The sequence below is a fragment of the Syngnathoides biaculeatus genome, chromosome 3 (assembly GCF_019802595.1).
Source record: "Syngnathoides biaculeatus isolate LvHL_M chromosome 3, ASM1980259v1, whole genome shotgun sequence".
Classification (NCBI taxonomy): Eukaryota; Metazoa; Chordata; class Actinopteri; order Syngnathiformes; family Syngnathidae; genus Syngnathoides; species Syngnathoides biaculeatus.
The window spans coordinates 40104595-40119626 of record NC_084642.1 but is presented as its reverse complement, the minus strand read 5'-3'; the positions used below and the strand labels follow the sequence as shown (position 1 = coordinate 40119626).

General features: G+C 42.5%; 1 protein-coding gene across 3 annotated transcripts in view; it reads right to left on the bottom strand.

Annotated features, from left to right (window-relative positions):
* The window catches only part of wdhd1 (WD repeat and HMG-box DNA binding protein 1), a 104908-nt gene that overhangs the window by 40232 nt on the left and 49644 nt on the right, over positions 1 to 15032 (bottom strand). For all 3 annotated transcript variants that reach the window (XM_061815837.1, XM_061815840.1, XM_061815839.1), the window contains exons 15-17: positions 13851 to 13988; positions 13480 to 13636; positions 4996 to 5110 (exon numbers count right to left, since the gene is read on the bottom strand). In XM_061815837.1, coding sequence (XP_061671821.1) covers positions 4996 to 5110; positions 13480 to 13636; positions 13851 to 13988 — 410 coding nt within the window. The remainder of the gene's footprint in view (positions 1 to 4995; positions 5111 to 13479; positions 13637 to 13850; positions 13989 to 15032) is intronic.

The following is a 15032-nucleotide window of genomic DNA, read 5'->3' as shown; positions in this document are numbered from 1 at the left end:
ATGGTGAAACTTGATTAACCACTAACACGATTGGATCGTTATACTGTATAACTCTGTTGTCCAATCGAGTAATCTGCCCCAAACAAGTTTTAATGTTTATGTCGCAAAATGAAAATATTTACACTACCGAGCAAGTTAGAACGGCATATGATAGTCGTGCTTGTGCAAGCACTAAGCTGAATTTACAGCTCGGAGCCCACCACCGAGAGGCAGGCGCACGATACCACCCCCCCCCCCTCCGAATTTTTCTCAACGGATTTGCGCTTATCTCGAGAATGGTCATTTTGGTCTGAAAAAGTCGGAAATCTGCGGATCGGCGGAAAATTCTCATCCCTGCATCACTACTATGTACCTCCATCAAAGTCTGGTTGGGGGCTGCCACCTAAAAGGAAAAATTCGAACTGCAACGGACAATCAAAACAGCTCAACGGATTATCGGCGTGACTCTACCCACTAGTGAGGATTTAGAGTGAAGAAAATGAGCATTTGAACACCCTGCTTTATTGTAAGTTCCCCCACTTAGAAATCATGGGGAGGTCTGAAATTTTCACCGTAGTTGCATGTCCACTGTGAGAGAGATAATCTAAAAAGAAAAATCCAGAAATCACATTGCATGATTTTTAACGATTTATTTTTGTGATACAGCTGCAAATAAGTATTTGAACACCTGATAAAACCAATGTTAATATTTGGTACAGTAGCTTTTGTTTGCAATTACAGAGGTCAAAAGTTTCCTGTACTTGTTCACCAGGTTTGCACACACTGCACTGCTTTATACAGAGCCATTCCTTGGTTTTCCTGTCTGTGTGCTTCGGGTCATTGTCATGTTGAAAGACCCAGCCATGACCCACCTTCAATGCTCTGACTGAGGGAAAGAGGTTGTTCCCCAAAATCTCACAATACATGGCTGCGGTCATCCTCTCCTTAATACAGTGCAGTCGTCCTGTCCCATGTGCAGAAAAACACCCACCAAAGCATGATGCTATCACCCACCCCAAGTTTCACAGTAGGGATGGTGTTCTTGGGATGGAACTCATCATTCGTCTTCCTCAAAACACGGTTAGTGGAATTATGACCAAAAAGTTCCATTTTGGTCTCATCTGACCACAAAACCTTCTCCCATGACTCCTCTGTATCATACAAATGGTCATTGGCAAACTTAAGACGGGCATTGACATATGCTGGTTTAAGCAGGGGAGCCTTTCGTGCCATGCATGATTTTAAACCATGACGTCTGAGTGTATTACCAACAGTCACCTTGGAAACTGTGGTCTGAGCTCTTTTCAGGTCATTGACCAAGTCCTGTAGTTTAGTCCTGGCCTGATTCCTCACCTTTATAAGGATCATTGAGACTCCACTAGGTGATATCTTGCATGGGGCTCCACTCCAATTGAGATTGACCATCATGTTTAGCTTCTTTCATTTTCTAATGATTGCTCCAACAGTGGACCTTTTTTCACCAAACTCCTTGGCAATTTCTCTGTAGCCCTTTCCAGCCGTGTGGAGTTGTACAATTTTGTCTCCAGTGTCTTTGGACAGCTCTTCGGTCTTCTCCATGTTACAAGTTTGAGTCTTACTGATTGTATGGGGTGGGGGCAGGTGTCTTTATCCAGCTAACGACCTCACACAGGTGCATCTGATTCAGGATAATACATGGAGTGATGGTGGACATTTCAAGGCGGACTAACAGGTCTTTGAGGGTCAGAATTCTAGCTGATAGACAGGTGTTCAAATACTTATTTGCAGCTGTATCACACAAATCGTTAAAAATCATACATTGTGATTTAAGTTTTTTCTTTTTAGGTTATCTCTCTCCCAGTGGACATGCACCTACGATGAAAATTTCAGACCCCTCCATGATTTCTAAGTGGGAGAACTTTCAATATAGCAGGGTGTTGAAATACTTATTTTCTTCACTGTACATGCAACGCGAAATAGGTCCAAACCAGGCAGGATCCTTTCGGATCCTCCACATCCTGGCCACCAGCTTTTCCAGCTCCTTCCTTCGGGAAAGCGCAACAGATCAACACAAGTCAAAACTAGCAGGCATTCGAACAGTTGTTTTCCCTCTGGCATTTAAGTCAGCAAATGTACTATTTTCTGCTTTGTGCTATTGTTGGAATACTCACATCCTGCTGGTCCAATCATTATTAGTATTAGTGATATATTACGTAGACTATCCCACAATTCGTCACTTTAAACTGCTCCCTTTGCATAATTGTCTGGACTATAATGGGAACTGCGAACCGGACTCTGTACAAGCTTTACAAAATGTGGGACGTTGACACACTTGTACCAGGGCAGCACTGCCAGGGAAAAATTCCTTGTGTTTTTTTGTTTTTTTTTTTAAACACTCTTCACCAGCAAAGCCTATTCTGATTTTGTGGTAAGTTAAATATTACGTTAAGCCATAGCACATTGTGAATAAAAGGTCCATAAAATGAACATGATCGGATATTCTCTAAAGCTGGAGTATTTGCATGAAGAAAAATTTAATTAACTGAATGGCATGACTTTGGGAAAAATAGTCTTTTTAAACAAACATACATTTAGAAGTCGGGAGAGGACTATAGATGTGAATCTTAAATGTGTAACGGAACTGTGTAAGGATTCAGACTCTTGTCCTTTTTGCACTTTCCAACTGAAGTCATACCCCTATCATTTGCAAGCTTCTGTTGCACAATTTATTTAGGAATGTCATCTCAATAAAATAGAATAGAAATGTACCTTTATACTGTATAATAAAACTCCCTACCTCAGAATGTCTGTTGCCAGGTTGGCAGTGTAAATGTTAATCAGTTATCAATCTCCCCCACCTAGATACAGGGTTATATTTCAAAGGTATCAAAAAATTGTAAATTTAGATTAAGATCTGAACTAAGATAATGAATTATGAAATACTACTATTTTCAAGATTCGGTAGTTCTCAGTATGAGCAAGGTCAGTCTCATTTACTTAAGTTACCATTAACTAATTAGTGTGATGGAAACACAAACCGACGGCATGGTGGAACAGCTGGAAAGCATTGGCCTAACAATTCAGAGGACCCAGGTTCAATCCGGATGCGGATTTTGCATGTTCTCCCTGTGCCTGCGTGGGTTTTCTCCGGGCACTCCGATTTCTTCCCACATCCTAAAAACATGCAACATTAATTGGACACTCTGAATTCCTCCTCAGTGTGATTGTGAGTGTGGCTGTTTGTCTCTATGTGCCATGCGATTGGCTGGCAACCAGTTTAGGGTGTACCCTGCCTCCTGCCCGTTGACAGCTAAGATAGGCTCCAGCACTCCAGCGACCCTTGTCAGGAAAAGCGGCAAAGAAAATCAATACATGGATGGAAACACAAGTCACATGACCACAGGATGTCATGGGCGTGGTCATTCCCTCTACCTCGCACGCACCTGGTCCTGAGAGCAGCTTTCCCACCTGTTCCTCGTTGGTTAATTCTGCCTGGGATATAAGCCTTGTGTGTCATGTCATTCTTTGCTCGTGCTTTGTACCTCGATGTCATGTTCCTGGATTCCTAGTTCCACGTTTTTGACTCACGGTATTCTGACCTCATGTAGTGTTTTTGACCTTGCCTTTTCCCTCACGTTTTGGATACTGTTGCCTTTTGGATCACTTGTGTACCTTTTGTCTGTCATTAAAACCATCTGTTTGGACTACAACTTGTCATGAGTGTTGCAATTCGGTCCTCTCCAATGTTCTGCCCATGACACAACCCTTATCCTAACACCTTCTGCTACCAGAAACTCAAAAGTTCCTCAGACAGTTGGTGAAAAAAACCCTAATTTCAGAAAGACTTGAGGCTGTAATTACTGCCAAGGTGAATCAAGAAAGTATTTGAGGAAGGCCTATTAATACTTACTGTGTACTCGTGATGTTAGTTTTTTATTTTTAATAAATTTGCAAAGATTTCAATCCCCCCCTTAAAAAAAAAAAAAAAACAACAGAAATCACTTCGTGATTAGGAGGGTTGTCTGTAGACTTTTGCGGGGAAAAAAACACAGTGGTACCTCTACTTAAGCAATTAAATCTAGCCTAATCTAATAATTACCCCAATCTGTTCCAAGACACCTGACGATCCCTCCCCCCACAAACATGCACCGCCAAAAAATAACTGAAGTACATAATGTAATGAATAATTATTATCTTCATTTCCCTTTGGCGTTGGGTGACTATGCAAAGAGAACGTGAAGAAAGAGAAGTGATGAGCAAAAGTCATCGAGGGAGGAGGAGGCAAACTTTGACAGTCGATTGAAAACATACGTACAAGCGCATGCACGCAACTTAATTCACTAAAGTTTTTTGGGGCCCATGGTGAAGAAAGATGAATAAACTTGCAAAAAAATAACGAAAACGTTGTATGTGCGTTAGTTTGCGACGGCGCCAGTATCATTCGGTGATAGTGGAGGGTTCAAGAGAGCAGCTCTACCATGTCACACAAACCAAAATACAGAAAATGCATCATGGGTAAAGACTGACATCCTGACGAGCCAATGGGATGCCCAGAAATGCTCTGGCAATAGCCAATGGGAGAGCAGCTCTATCGCGCCACACATACCAAGTTACAGGATGTTTACGTTCGGTGGAATTTGGGGAATCCAGCACGATTTTTTGTCTATCGTAACCTGAATTTTTCGTGACTCGAGATGTTTGTAGGTACAGGTACCATTGTATTTATTCCCTTTTGCAATGAGACTGTAACATAAAATGTGGAAAAACTAAAAAGCTATGAATACATTCCGGATGTATATGAGGTCTCACTGTCCCCATATTAATGTACTTGAAAAACAAATGAGAGTCGACATGAAAAAAATAGCTCTCTGTTTCAAATATGCATAAACAATACTCCAACAAAAAATACATAGAGTGCCAAATGAAAAATCTAATTCTGCAATCGGTGGATTTTATCAGCACACAGTTTTTCCAAACAGTTGCAATTTCTGTGATTAAAGAGATGAAAGACTAAAAGTAACATGTTGGTATGTTTACCTCCAGGTGTCCTTTCTCAGTGGTCGTCTGACAGAAGGGCAATTTGAATGGCAGGATAGCCACAGCAGGTCTGGGAAGGGTGGGCGGATACCTTGAGCCTTTACATGGTATACACCTTAAACAAAGACCACATTTTTATTTAAAATGATATTGATTAATCATGAACTAATCAAATTAATCGACAGCTATGTTAAAAACTGATTGACTGTTTACAGCCATTGTTTAACATCAAATTGTCCAACACTGACTTCAGCCTCTCAACAGTAAATATTGACTGATTTCTGTAATCCTTCTTGAAAAGCAGACAGATTAGATTTTTTTTATTTAAATCATAGTAAGATTTTTTTTCCAACATCAGCTTTTACAATCATTCTATCTTCTCTATTTACATCTTCTATCGCTTCTCCGGGTCAGGTTGCTGGGGCAGAAGCTTTAGCCGGGATACCCAGACTTCCCTTTCCCCAGCCACTACATGTCGCTCTTCCGGAGGGATCCCGAGGCAATCCCAAAGCAGCAAAGCGACAGTCTCTCTCGCATGTCCTGGGACGTCCCTGGGGTCTCTTTCCAGTGCAACATGCCCGGAACACCTTCCCAGGAAGGCATCCGGATCAGATGCCGCAGCCACCTCATCTGGCTCCTCTCAATGCTGAGGAGCAGTGACTCAACACTGAGTCCCCCCGGGATGACCGAGCTTCTCACCCTGTCTCAAAGGCAGAGCCCGGACACCCTGGAGAGGAAACTCATTTCGGCCACCTGTATCTGGGATCTTGTTCTTTGGTTAAAGACCCACAGCATGTGACCATAGGTGAGGGTAGGAACGTCGAGCGACTGGTAAATTGAGAGCTCTGCCTTTCGACTTGGCTCCCGCTTCACCACAATGGACCGATACAAAGTCTGCATCATTGGAGACGCTGCACTGATTCGGCTGTTGATCTCCCATTCCATTCTTCACTTACTAGTGAACAAGAACCCAAAATCCCTGAACTCCTTCACTTGGGACAGGATCTAATCCCCAACCCAGACAGGGCACGAGACCCTTTTCCAACTGAGGACCATGGTCTCAGATTTGGAGGTGCTGAGTGCCATCCTAGCCGCTTAACACTTGGATGCGAACCACTCCAGTGAGCGTTGGAGATCACAGCTTGATGATGCCAACAGAAGCACATTATCTGCAAATAGCAGAGATGCAATGCTTAGGCCACCAAACCTCTCTGCCTCAGCTGTACCTAGAAATTTTGTTCAAAAAAGTTGGGAACAAAACCAGTGACAAAGGGCAGTCTTGGGAGAGTCCAACTCTGACTGGACTGAGTCCGATTTATTGCCGGCAATGTGTCCCAAACTCTTACACCGGTCGTACAGGGACCAGACAGCTGGTATCGGGGTTCAGCACCTAATATTACTGAAGAACCTGGCACAGGACTCCCACAGGGACACAGCTGAACGGCTTCTTCAAGTCCACAAAACACAGATTGGTAGGGCGAACTCCCATGCACCCTTGAGGCTCCTGCAGAGGGTGTACAGCTCTTACAAGAGTAACGAAATCAAAATTTTTTACTTCTTCAAATCTTCAAAAAAGGTACGAAATTAAGCTTCATCTGCAGCTAAAGTATGAATAACCTGTAGATGGCACTTAATTGAACCTGAAGCACTTTAGTAGCCCTTCGCATTAGAGACCAATTTAGACTTTACACAGATCTGATCGGCTCCATAAAAGACATTTACTCCGGGTCCCCATCATGTATTTGAATTCCAAAATTTTTTTTAAAGCCGTCGCGTATCCGACTTAGTACTGTAATGTAAATATCTGACAATTACTAGTTCCTGAAAATAAATTGCAGTGTGGTACAGAACACATGTATAGCAGATTACAAGACAAGATTGGTGTTTCACAATTTTTTTTTACAATGTTTTACAAACTACTGCAATCAACTCCTTTCATCGAGTAGGACCAGATCCCATCTACAATCACGAGGCTTTTTCTTTATAACTCAAAAAGGCAAACTGGTACGCTATCATAGCAGAGACGTAGGTATTATGAGAACAAAATGTGGAAAACCATGAGTGTGGTCACTGGTGCACAGGAGATTACTTTCATTTCAGGGTTGCTTGAGGTAGTGTTCACATAATTTTAAGACAATAGGACTGAAAGCAGGTAACAATATGTTTGCTTTAGGTTGATAGGCTAAAGCAGCCTATCAAGCTAGTACAACCACTAACGGTTGTGCATGAACATCCTGGCGTAATGTCAAACCGTTTTGCTGTGTCAAGTAATTGAAGTACAATAAAGTAATTCAACTACAGTTAATTCTTCTTTTCCTATCGGCTTGTCCCACCAGGGGTCCGCACAGTGCGTTATATTTTTCCATGTAACTGTATCTTCTGCATCTTCCTCTCAAACACCAACTGCCCTCATGTCTTCCCTTCCCATCTCTTCTTGATATGCGTCTTTAGGCACCACTCCTTGGTTTTCCTGGCTGTGTGCTTCGGGTCATTGTCATGTTGAAAGACCCAGCCACGACCCATCTTCAATTATCTGACTGAGGGAAAAAGGTTGTTCCCCAAAATCTCACATGACCGCGGTCATCCTCTCCTTAGTACAGTGCAGTCTTCCTGTCCCATGTGCAGAAAAACACCCCCAAAGCATGATGCTACTAACCCCATGCTTCACAGTAGGGATGGTGTTCTTGGGATGGAACTCATCATTTGTCTTCCTCCAAACATGGTTAGTGGAATTTTGGTTTCATCATACGACAAATGGTCATTGGCAAACGGGCCTTGACATGTGCTGGGTTAAGCAGGGGAATCTTCCGTGCCATGCATGATTTAAAACCATGACTAACAGTCACCTTGGAAACGGTGGTCCCATCTATTTTCAGGTCAATGACCAAGTCCTGTCGTGTAGTCCTGGGCTGATTCCTCACCTTTATAAAGATCAATGAGAACACATGAGGGGACCAAAATGTAATCTAGCAAGCTAGTGGTAGCGCTTGTGGTTGTGAGTTAATATGCTGCTGTTCTGTTAAATCATGCTGTATATTTTTGGTGTGGATGAATTAATTACAAATAATAATTTAAATATACTAATAATAGTCATTTAATTACAAAAATGTTATTTTAATTACAGTAAGTTAACACCTATTATTTCTCCATCCATCCATATTTTGAGCCGCTTATCCATTATTTTCACATTGAAAACCGCAAGAAGGCGCTCTAAGCCTGTGTATCTAGACTTACTTCTGTACCTCTGAAAATACATAATTTCAACATTAGCGGTAACTGAGAACAACTGAGAGGACTGAACAAAAATGGCATTGAAGAGAAAATAATATCTTGCAGATTACAAGATGCAAGTCGTGAAACATGCAGCTACAGTAAGATTCCGGATGTTTTCTTTCGAGCACAATAAGCTCTGCTTGTGATGGACAACATGCGAGCACATATGTCACAGTTGAAAAATAAATTAAATGTTTTCAACTCCATACATGCCATGATCCCTGGAGGCTTAACCAGAATACTCTAGCCACTTAATATCACCATGAATTGGAGCTTGCGTAATCTGTGGAAGCAGTGGATGACGGATGGAGAACACAGCTATATGGCAATCGGGTGAATGCGGCATGCATCTTTCCAGGACGTCATTGGCTGGATCGACAAAGTATGGCCTTTAGTGACAACCAAAACCATCCTGTCGTGATTCAGAAAGCCTGGAATAGGCTCGTTCAGGGATCGACAACCTGCTCTGGAGCCCCATGTGGCTCTTTCACCGTTACGTGAGTGAAAAAGCTCTCCCTCAAAGATAGGGTGAGAATCTTGGTCATCCGGGATGAGCTCAGATTAGAGCCCTCCATTGAAAGGAGGCAGATGAGTCTGCCAAGGCGTCTGATTTGGATGCCTCCCAGAAACCTCCCAGTTGAGGTGTTCCGGGCACATCTCACCAGAAGGCACCCAGGGGATGACCCAGGACATGCTGGAGAGACAGTCCCTCTCGTTATGCCTGTGAAACGCCTCAGGATGCCCCCAAAAGAGCTGGATGAACTGGCTGGGGAGAGGGAAGGCTTGGTGTCTTTGCTAAAGCTTTAGTAGATAGCTGAATGGATGTTTTGTTTTTCCCAAGTTCTGTAGTTTTAATATAATTTCTCCAAATTTTCTTTCCCCCCCAAGAGTTATGGTTATTAATAATACTAGTTTCACTCACTCATGTCTTATTGATACCAGAATCGTCAGCATAAAACACTGATCAGAGAACCGCAAATTAAACATCGTGTGCACAATTTCAGGACTGGTTGGCAATTAGTTCAGGGTGTACCCTGCCTCCTACCCGAAGATCACTGGGATAGGCTCCAACACTCCTGTGACCCTTGTGAGGATATGCAGAGGATAAGTTGGAGGAATGCATAATATCAAGACACAAGCTCAAGCATTGCTGAAATGTCAGTGCTCAGTAAATATTGTATTTTTTTCCCATTCATTTATTGTTTTCAGCATTATTAAACTATGCAATTGCAATCAATGCCTTGATGTCAGTGAGGTTTGTACAGCCATTGTCAAAATTATAATTGTCCCAATCATTTCTTTAAGGGGTTTAAATCCAGTAAATATCAATTCTCCCTCTTCGAGCCATCATCTTATCGTGGTGGAGGGGTTCGTGAGTCCCGATGATCCTCGGAGCTAAGTTGTCAGGCGTTTCACACCCCTGGTTGGGTCACCTATGGCAGGTTCTTGGTGAGTGACCAGACAAAGGACGACTCCATAACCCCCTTTCTTCTTGTCCCGTCAGGGGTCGCCACATCCTTTTTCATCAAAGCCGATCTCGTGCATCTTCCTCTCTAATCCCCACTGTCCTCACAACATCCATCAACCTTTTCTTTGGTCTTCCTCTTAACTCTTCCGCCAGCTCCATCCTCAGCACCCTTCTACCAATATACTCACTCTCTCTCACCTCTGGACCTGTCCAAACCATCGAACCTTGTCTCCAAAACATCCAACTTTGGCTGTCCCTCTAATTAGCTCATTTGTAATCCTATCCAATTTGCTCAATCTGAGCGAGAACCTTAACTTCATTTCTGCCATCTCCAGTTCTACTTCCTGTTGGCTCTTCAGTGCCACCGTCTCTAATCCATACATCATGGCCGGCCTCACCACTGTTTTATAAACTTTGCCTTTCATCCTAGCAGAGACTCTTCTGTCACATAACACACCAGACACCTTCCACCAGCTATTCCAAACTGCTTGGACCTGTTTCTTCCCCTCCTTGCCACAACTCATCATTGCTCAACTTCTCAAAGTATTCTTTCCATCTATTTAGCACACTACAGGCACCAGTCAACACATTTCTGTCTCTATCCCTAATCAACCTTACCTGCTGCACATCCTTTCCATCTTTATCCCTCTGCTTGGTGAACCCGTAGAGATTGTTATTCTACCTGTAGCCTTGCTCTTCCCCCTCCACACCATTCACGCACATATATTCTGTTTTATGTTGGCTAATCTTCATTCCACTCCTTTCCAGTTCATGCCTCAATCTTTCTAATTGTTCCTCCACCTGCTCCTTGCTTTCACTGCATATTACAATATCATCTCCGAACATCACGGCATTGCAACGGGTGGGGGTGAGGTTGATGCCCTATGCCTAAATGCCCTAAATGAAAAAAAGACTGCATCTTGCACATCTGTGACTAAGGAATCGTTCCAATTCAATTGTTCTTTGTTTGTTTGTTCTTTGTTCTGAACGTCGTACCAGGCCGTCAACGACTGCCAGAGACATATTCCTTGTGTGTTGTTACGCACTTGGCCAATAAGTTGAATCTGATTTTAAGAAATAAAGATTTAACTCAACACTTGTACTGTTGAAAATGATTCCCTCAAATATGTAATGTATAAATACGAACTGCACTGTTGACACATTTCAAACATGTTCATACCCACATAAAAACCACAAACACAACTCATCTCAAAAGGAAAAAAATTCAGCTGTGTACTGTACAACGCCAGTGTCTCTAGCATAAGATTCTTCAACTGAAGAATGTTGTTGTTAATTTTGTACTGCAATAAAAATGTTGGTTTTATAGTTGTTGTTTAACTAAACAACTTGTACTGTTGTAATTTTTGTTTCAAGTATGCAAAGTATAAATACTCTGTTGACATTTTAAACAATCTGGTAACCACCCACACACACATACCACAACTCCCCATCTCAAAGCTAAACTACTAAGCTACATCAGAAGACTCTGAGTGATGAATGGTAACTATACAGTAATATAATCCATCCATCCATTTTCTTAGCCGCTTATCCTCACAGGGGTCGCAGGGAGTGCTGGACCTATCCCAGCTGTCAACTGGTTGCCAGCCAATCGGAGGGCACATCGAGACAAACAGCCGCACTCACAATCATACCCTGGGCAATTTAGAGTGTTTAGAGTGAGTGATATTGCATGTTTTTGGGATGTGGCACGGGGAGAACTCCAAACTCCACACAGGCAGGGCCAGTTTTGAACCCGGGACCTCAGAACTGTGAGGCCAATGCTTTCCAGCTGTTCTACAGTGCCGCCCTAATATAACACAATCAGTTTTAAAATTTATATATATATATATTATTAATGTATAACTGCATTTATTACATTTAAAAGGTTTTACAATCAAAGATTTACCCAAAAACTTCTATTTTTCTCAAATGTGCAAAATACAAATACTGTTTACATATTTTAAACATTCTGGTTCACACATAAATGTACCCCGCCCCCAATTTGCAGCTTTTCAGTTGTCACAGTGTTTCTGGTCTCAATTAACTGTGAAAAACGAGAGATTACTGTACTTCGAAGACCTAACTTCCACCGACATGCCTTCATGAGGAAGCAGAGTCTGGGTTCTCTAAGGCGGGCTCTTCTATATCTGAGCTTGAGGTCACCGAGGTGGTTAAAAAGGTCCTTGCTGGCAGAGACCCTGGGGTGGATAAGATTCGCACAGTGTTCTTAAAGGCTCTGGATGTTGTGGGGTTGTCCTGGTTGACAACTTTCCAACATCGTGTGGAAATCGGGGACAATGCCTCTGGATTGGCAGACTGGGGTGGTGGTCCGCTTTTTTAAGAAGGGGGACCGGAAGATTTGTTCCAACTACCAGGGAATCACACTCCTCAGCCTCCCTGAAAAGGTCTATTCATGGGTGCCAGAGAGGAGGGTCCGTCGGAAAGTAGAATATCAGATTCAGGAGGAATAATGTGGTTTTTGTCCTGGTATGGAGCAGAAAAAAGATGCTTTAGAACTGAAACTGAAAATGTTGGCTGAGGTTTCACAAATTCGTTCAAATCGGCACAAGTCTATTATGACAGGACCTACAGGAGGGGGCAAATTTACTTTCATCAACACAGCGTCTCATATTTGTGCACATGCACAATGTAACATTCTGGTTTATGGACAGTTGTGTGACATCCCAGAATCCTTCCATCCACAGTAGAAGCCGCATTTGTATTTAGTCATGTGAATGGCTACTTACAGGCCAAGTGTCATCCCTATAAACATTCTATAATACATATTGTAATGAAGAATACATACTACATTATTCACTTCAATGTCTATATGGAAAAAAAAAAACGTGAGCAGAGAGCCCGTCATCCATGCGCAAAGTTGCAGAAGTGTCATTTTACGACATCCAAGTGGTCAACATATTGGCTGCATCCTGTCTGTGACGTCACCCGGACATTCGCTGATCACGGAGCCAAGCCGTGCTGCTTTAAGGGGTTGTTCACATCCGGCGCAGTATGCGATGAACAACAGTTGAGCCGGGGCGCTTTACTGCGTTGCCGCCGAACGTGGCTGAGTGAGGCAGAGCCAAGCCGTGCTGCTTTAGGGGGTTGTTCATAGGCGCAGCAGAGCGTGATGAACAACACCGTCGAGTTGGGGCGCTTTACTGCATCGTCGTCGCACGTGCTGCATTGTGACAGCGTTCTTCAGAGCCGCCGCCGTCCAGGAGCCCGTGAGCTTCGCTGGCGAAGCGACGCACCAGCCCGAACCCGTCAAACGTGCACATCGACAGATTTCCTACGCGGATCTTTTATTATGTTATGAGAGACGGATTACGTGGTCCGCCCCAAACTACTATTATTTTTTTTTTTGTAGCTGTATACACACCTACCTGTCATTTGGAACCCACGATAATAACATACTAAAAACTATGCATTTCATGACAGTGGCACCTTAAGATTGATAATATGAAACAAAAAAATCTGACTTGTGCATCATGCCCTGTAGTATCAATGTAGTCTCATTTACAAAAGCATTGGTGAGTACATCACTCCCTCTCACATAACATTTTACCCAATTCCAGTATTTGTTTTCCCAATGGACTCATCAATAGATTAACAGATTCTAAAAATAATTAATACCAACTGCCCTAAGTTTGACAATATATTGCAGTGTACTGCAACTGGGTTTTATACATGCAAACATTTTGTTTTACTCCTAGGTCAGGGATATCACTTAAATCGTTTACCTAAGTTGTTGAGGGTTCTCATGCACGCCAACAACCCAGTAGTGGTCTGATTTGCTTTTGCACGCTTCTCTGGTATTGCAAATTGGTGTCCAAGTGAAGCCCAAGGAGCGGTTCAGCATTCTCACCACCCCTTCAGAATCCACATAACATGGGGTACCTGACAATACACAACCACATCCCGATCTTACAAATATTTCAATGTAAAAAAATAAAGGCATATACTTTTGCTTATTAACACTTTTCACTGTGGGATTTTCAACCATGAGCAAAATGGACAATTTAGTGAATATTGTTCATGCTGATTTTAAAAAAAAAAACATTTGGTAGGGACCTTTTAAAAATCCAAATGATCAAGAAAATGAATTAAGTACCCTCATCAGTAAATCCGAGCCAGCATAGGTAGGATTTGTAAGAGATTGGGAGAGGTTCACCGCTGATGATTTGCCTCCATTTTCGACCAAGCTGCAGCAGCTGCACGCCCAGTGCCTGCTCCCCATCAAAACCTTTCCCTGATGATTTTAAATGAGACAGATAATCAAATAGAGTATATCCAGTACAGTGTGGCAAAAAAAAAATTGTCAGTCATCAATTATGCAAGTTCTCCCATTGAAAAAGATCAGAGAGGCCTGTATCTTTCATCATTGGTATATCTCACCTATGAGAGACAAAATGAGGAAATCACATCTGATTTTTAAGAATGTAATAGCAAATGCAAAATAAATGTTTGGTCTCCCACAAACAAGTAATATTTTTGGCTCTCTATTTTTATGAGTCCTCCTACTTCCACTCATTACCAGTCATAATAAAGGCATCTGTTTGAACTCATCAGTATAAATGACATCTGTCCACCACACATGCACGCACGCACACCCACACACACACACGCGCACACACACACGCACACGCGCGCATACACACGCACACGCACGCACACACACACCACACACACACACACACACACACACACACACAAAACATACTCCACGATGGCCAAGATCAAAGAACTGTCGAAGGACACCAGAAACAAAATTGTAGACCTGCACCAGGAAGGCAAGACTGTATCTGCAATAAGTAAGCAGCTTGGTGTGAAGAAATCAACAGTGGGAGCAATTATTAGAAAACGAAAGACATACAAGACCAGTGAAAATGTCCCTTGATCTGGAGCTCCATGCAAGAGCTCACTCTATGGGGTCAAAACAATCACAAGAACGGTGAGCAAAAATCCCAGAACCACATGGGGAGAGGGGACCGATTGAATAACATGCAGAGAGGTGGGACCAAAGTAACAAAGGCTCCAATCAGTAACACACTACGCCGGCAGAGACTCAAATCCTACAATGCCAATAAAAGTCCAGGCCCATTGTAGGTTTGCTTGGGAGCATTTGGATAATCCAGAAGAGGATTGGGAGAATATGATTATGGTCAGATTAAACCAAAATATAACTTGTTGATAAAAAAAAATCAATTTATCATGTTTGAAGGCGAAAGATTGCCAAAGAGCATTAAAACTACTGTGTCACATGGTGAAATATCATGCTTTGGGGCTGTTTTTC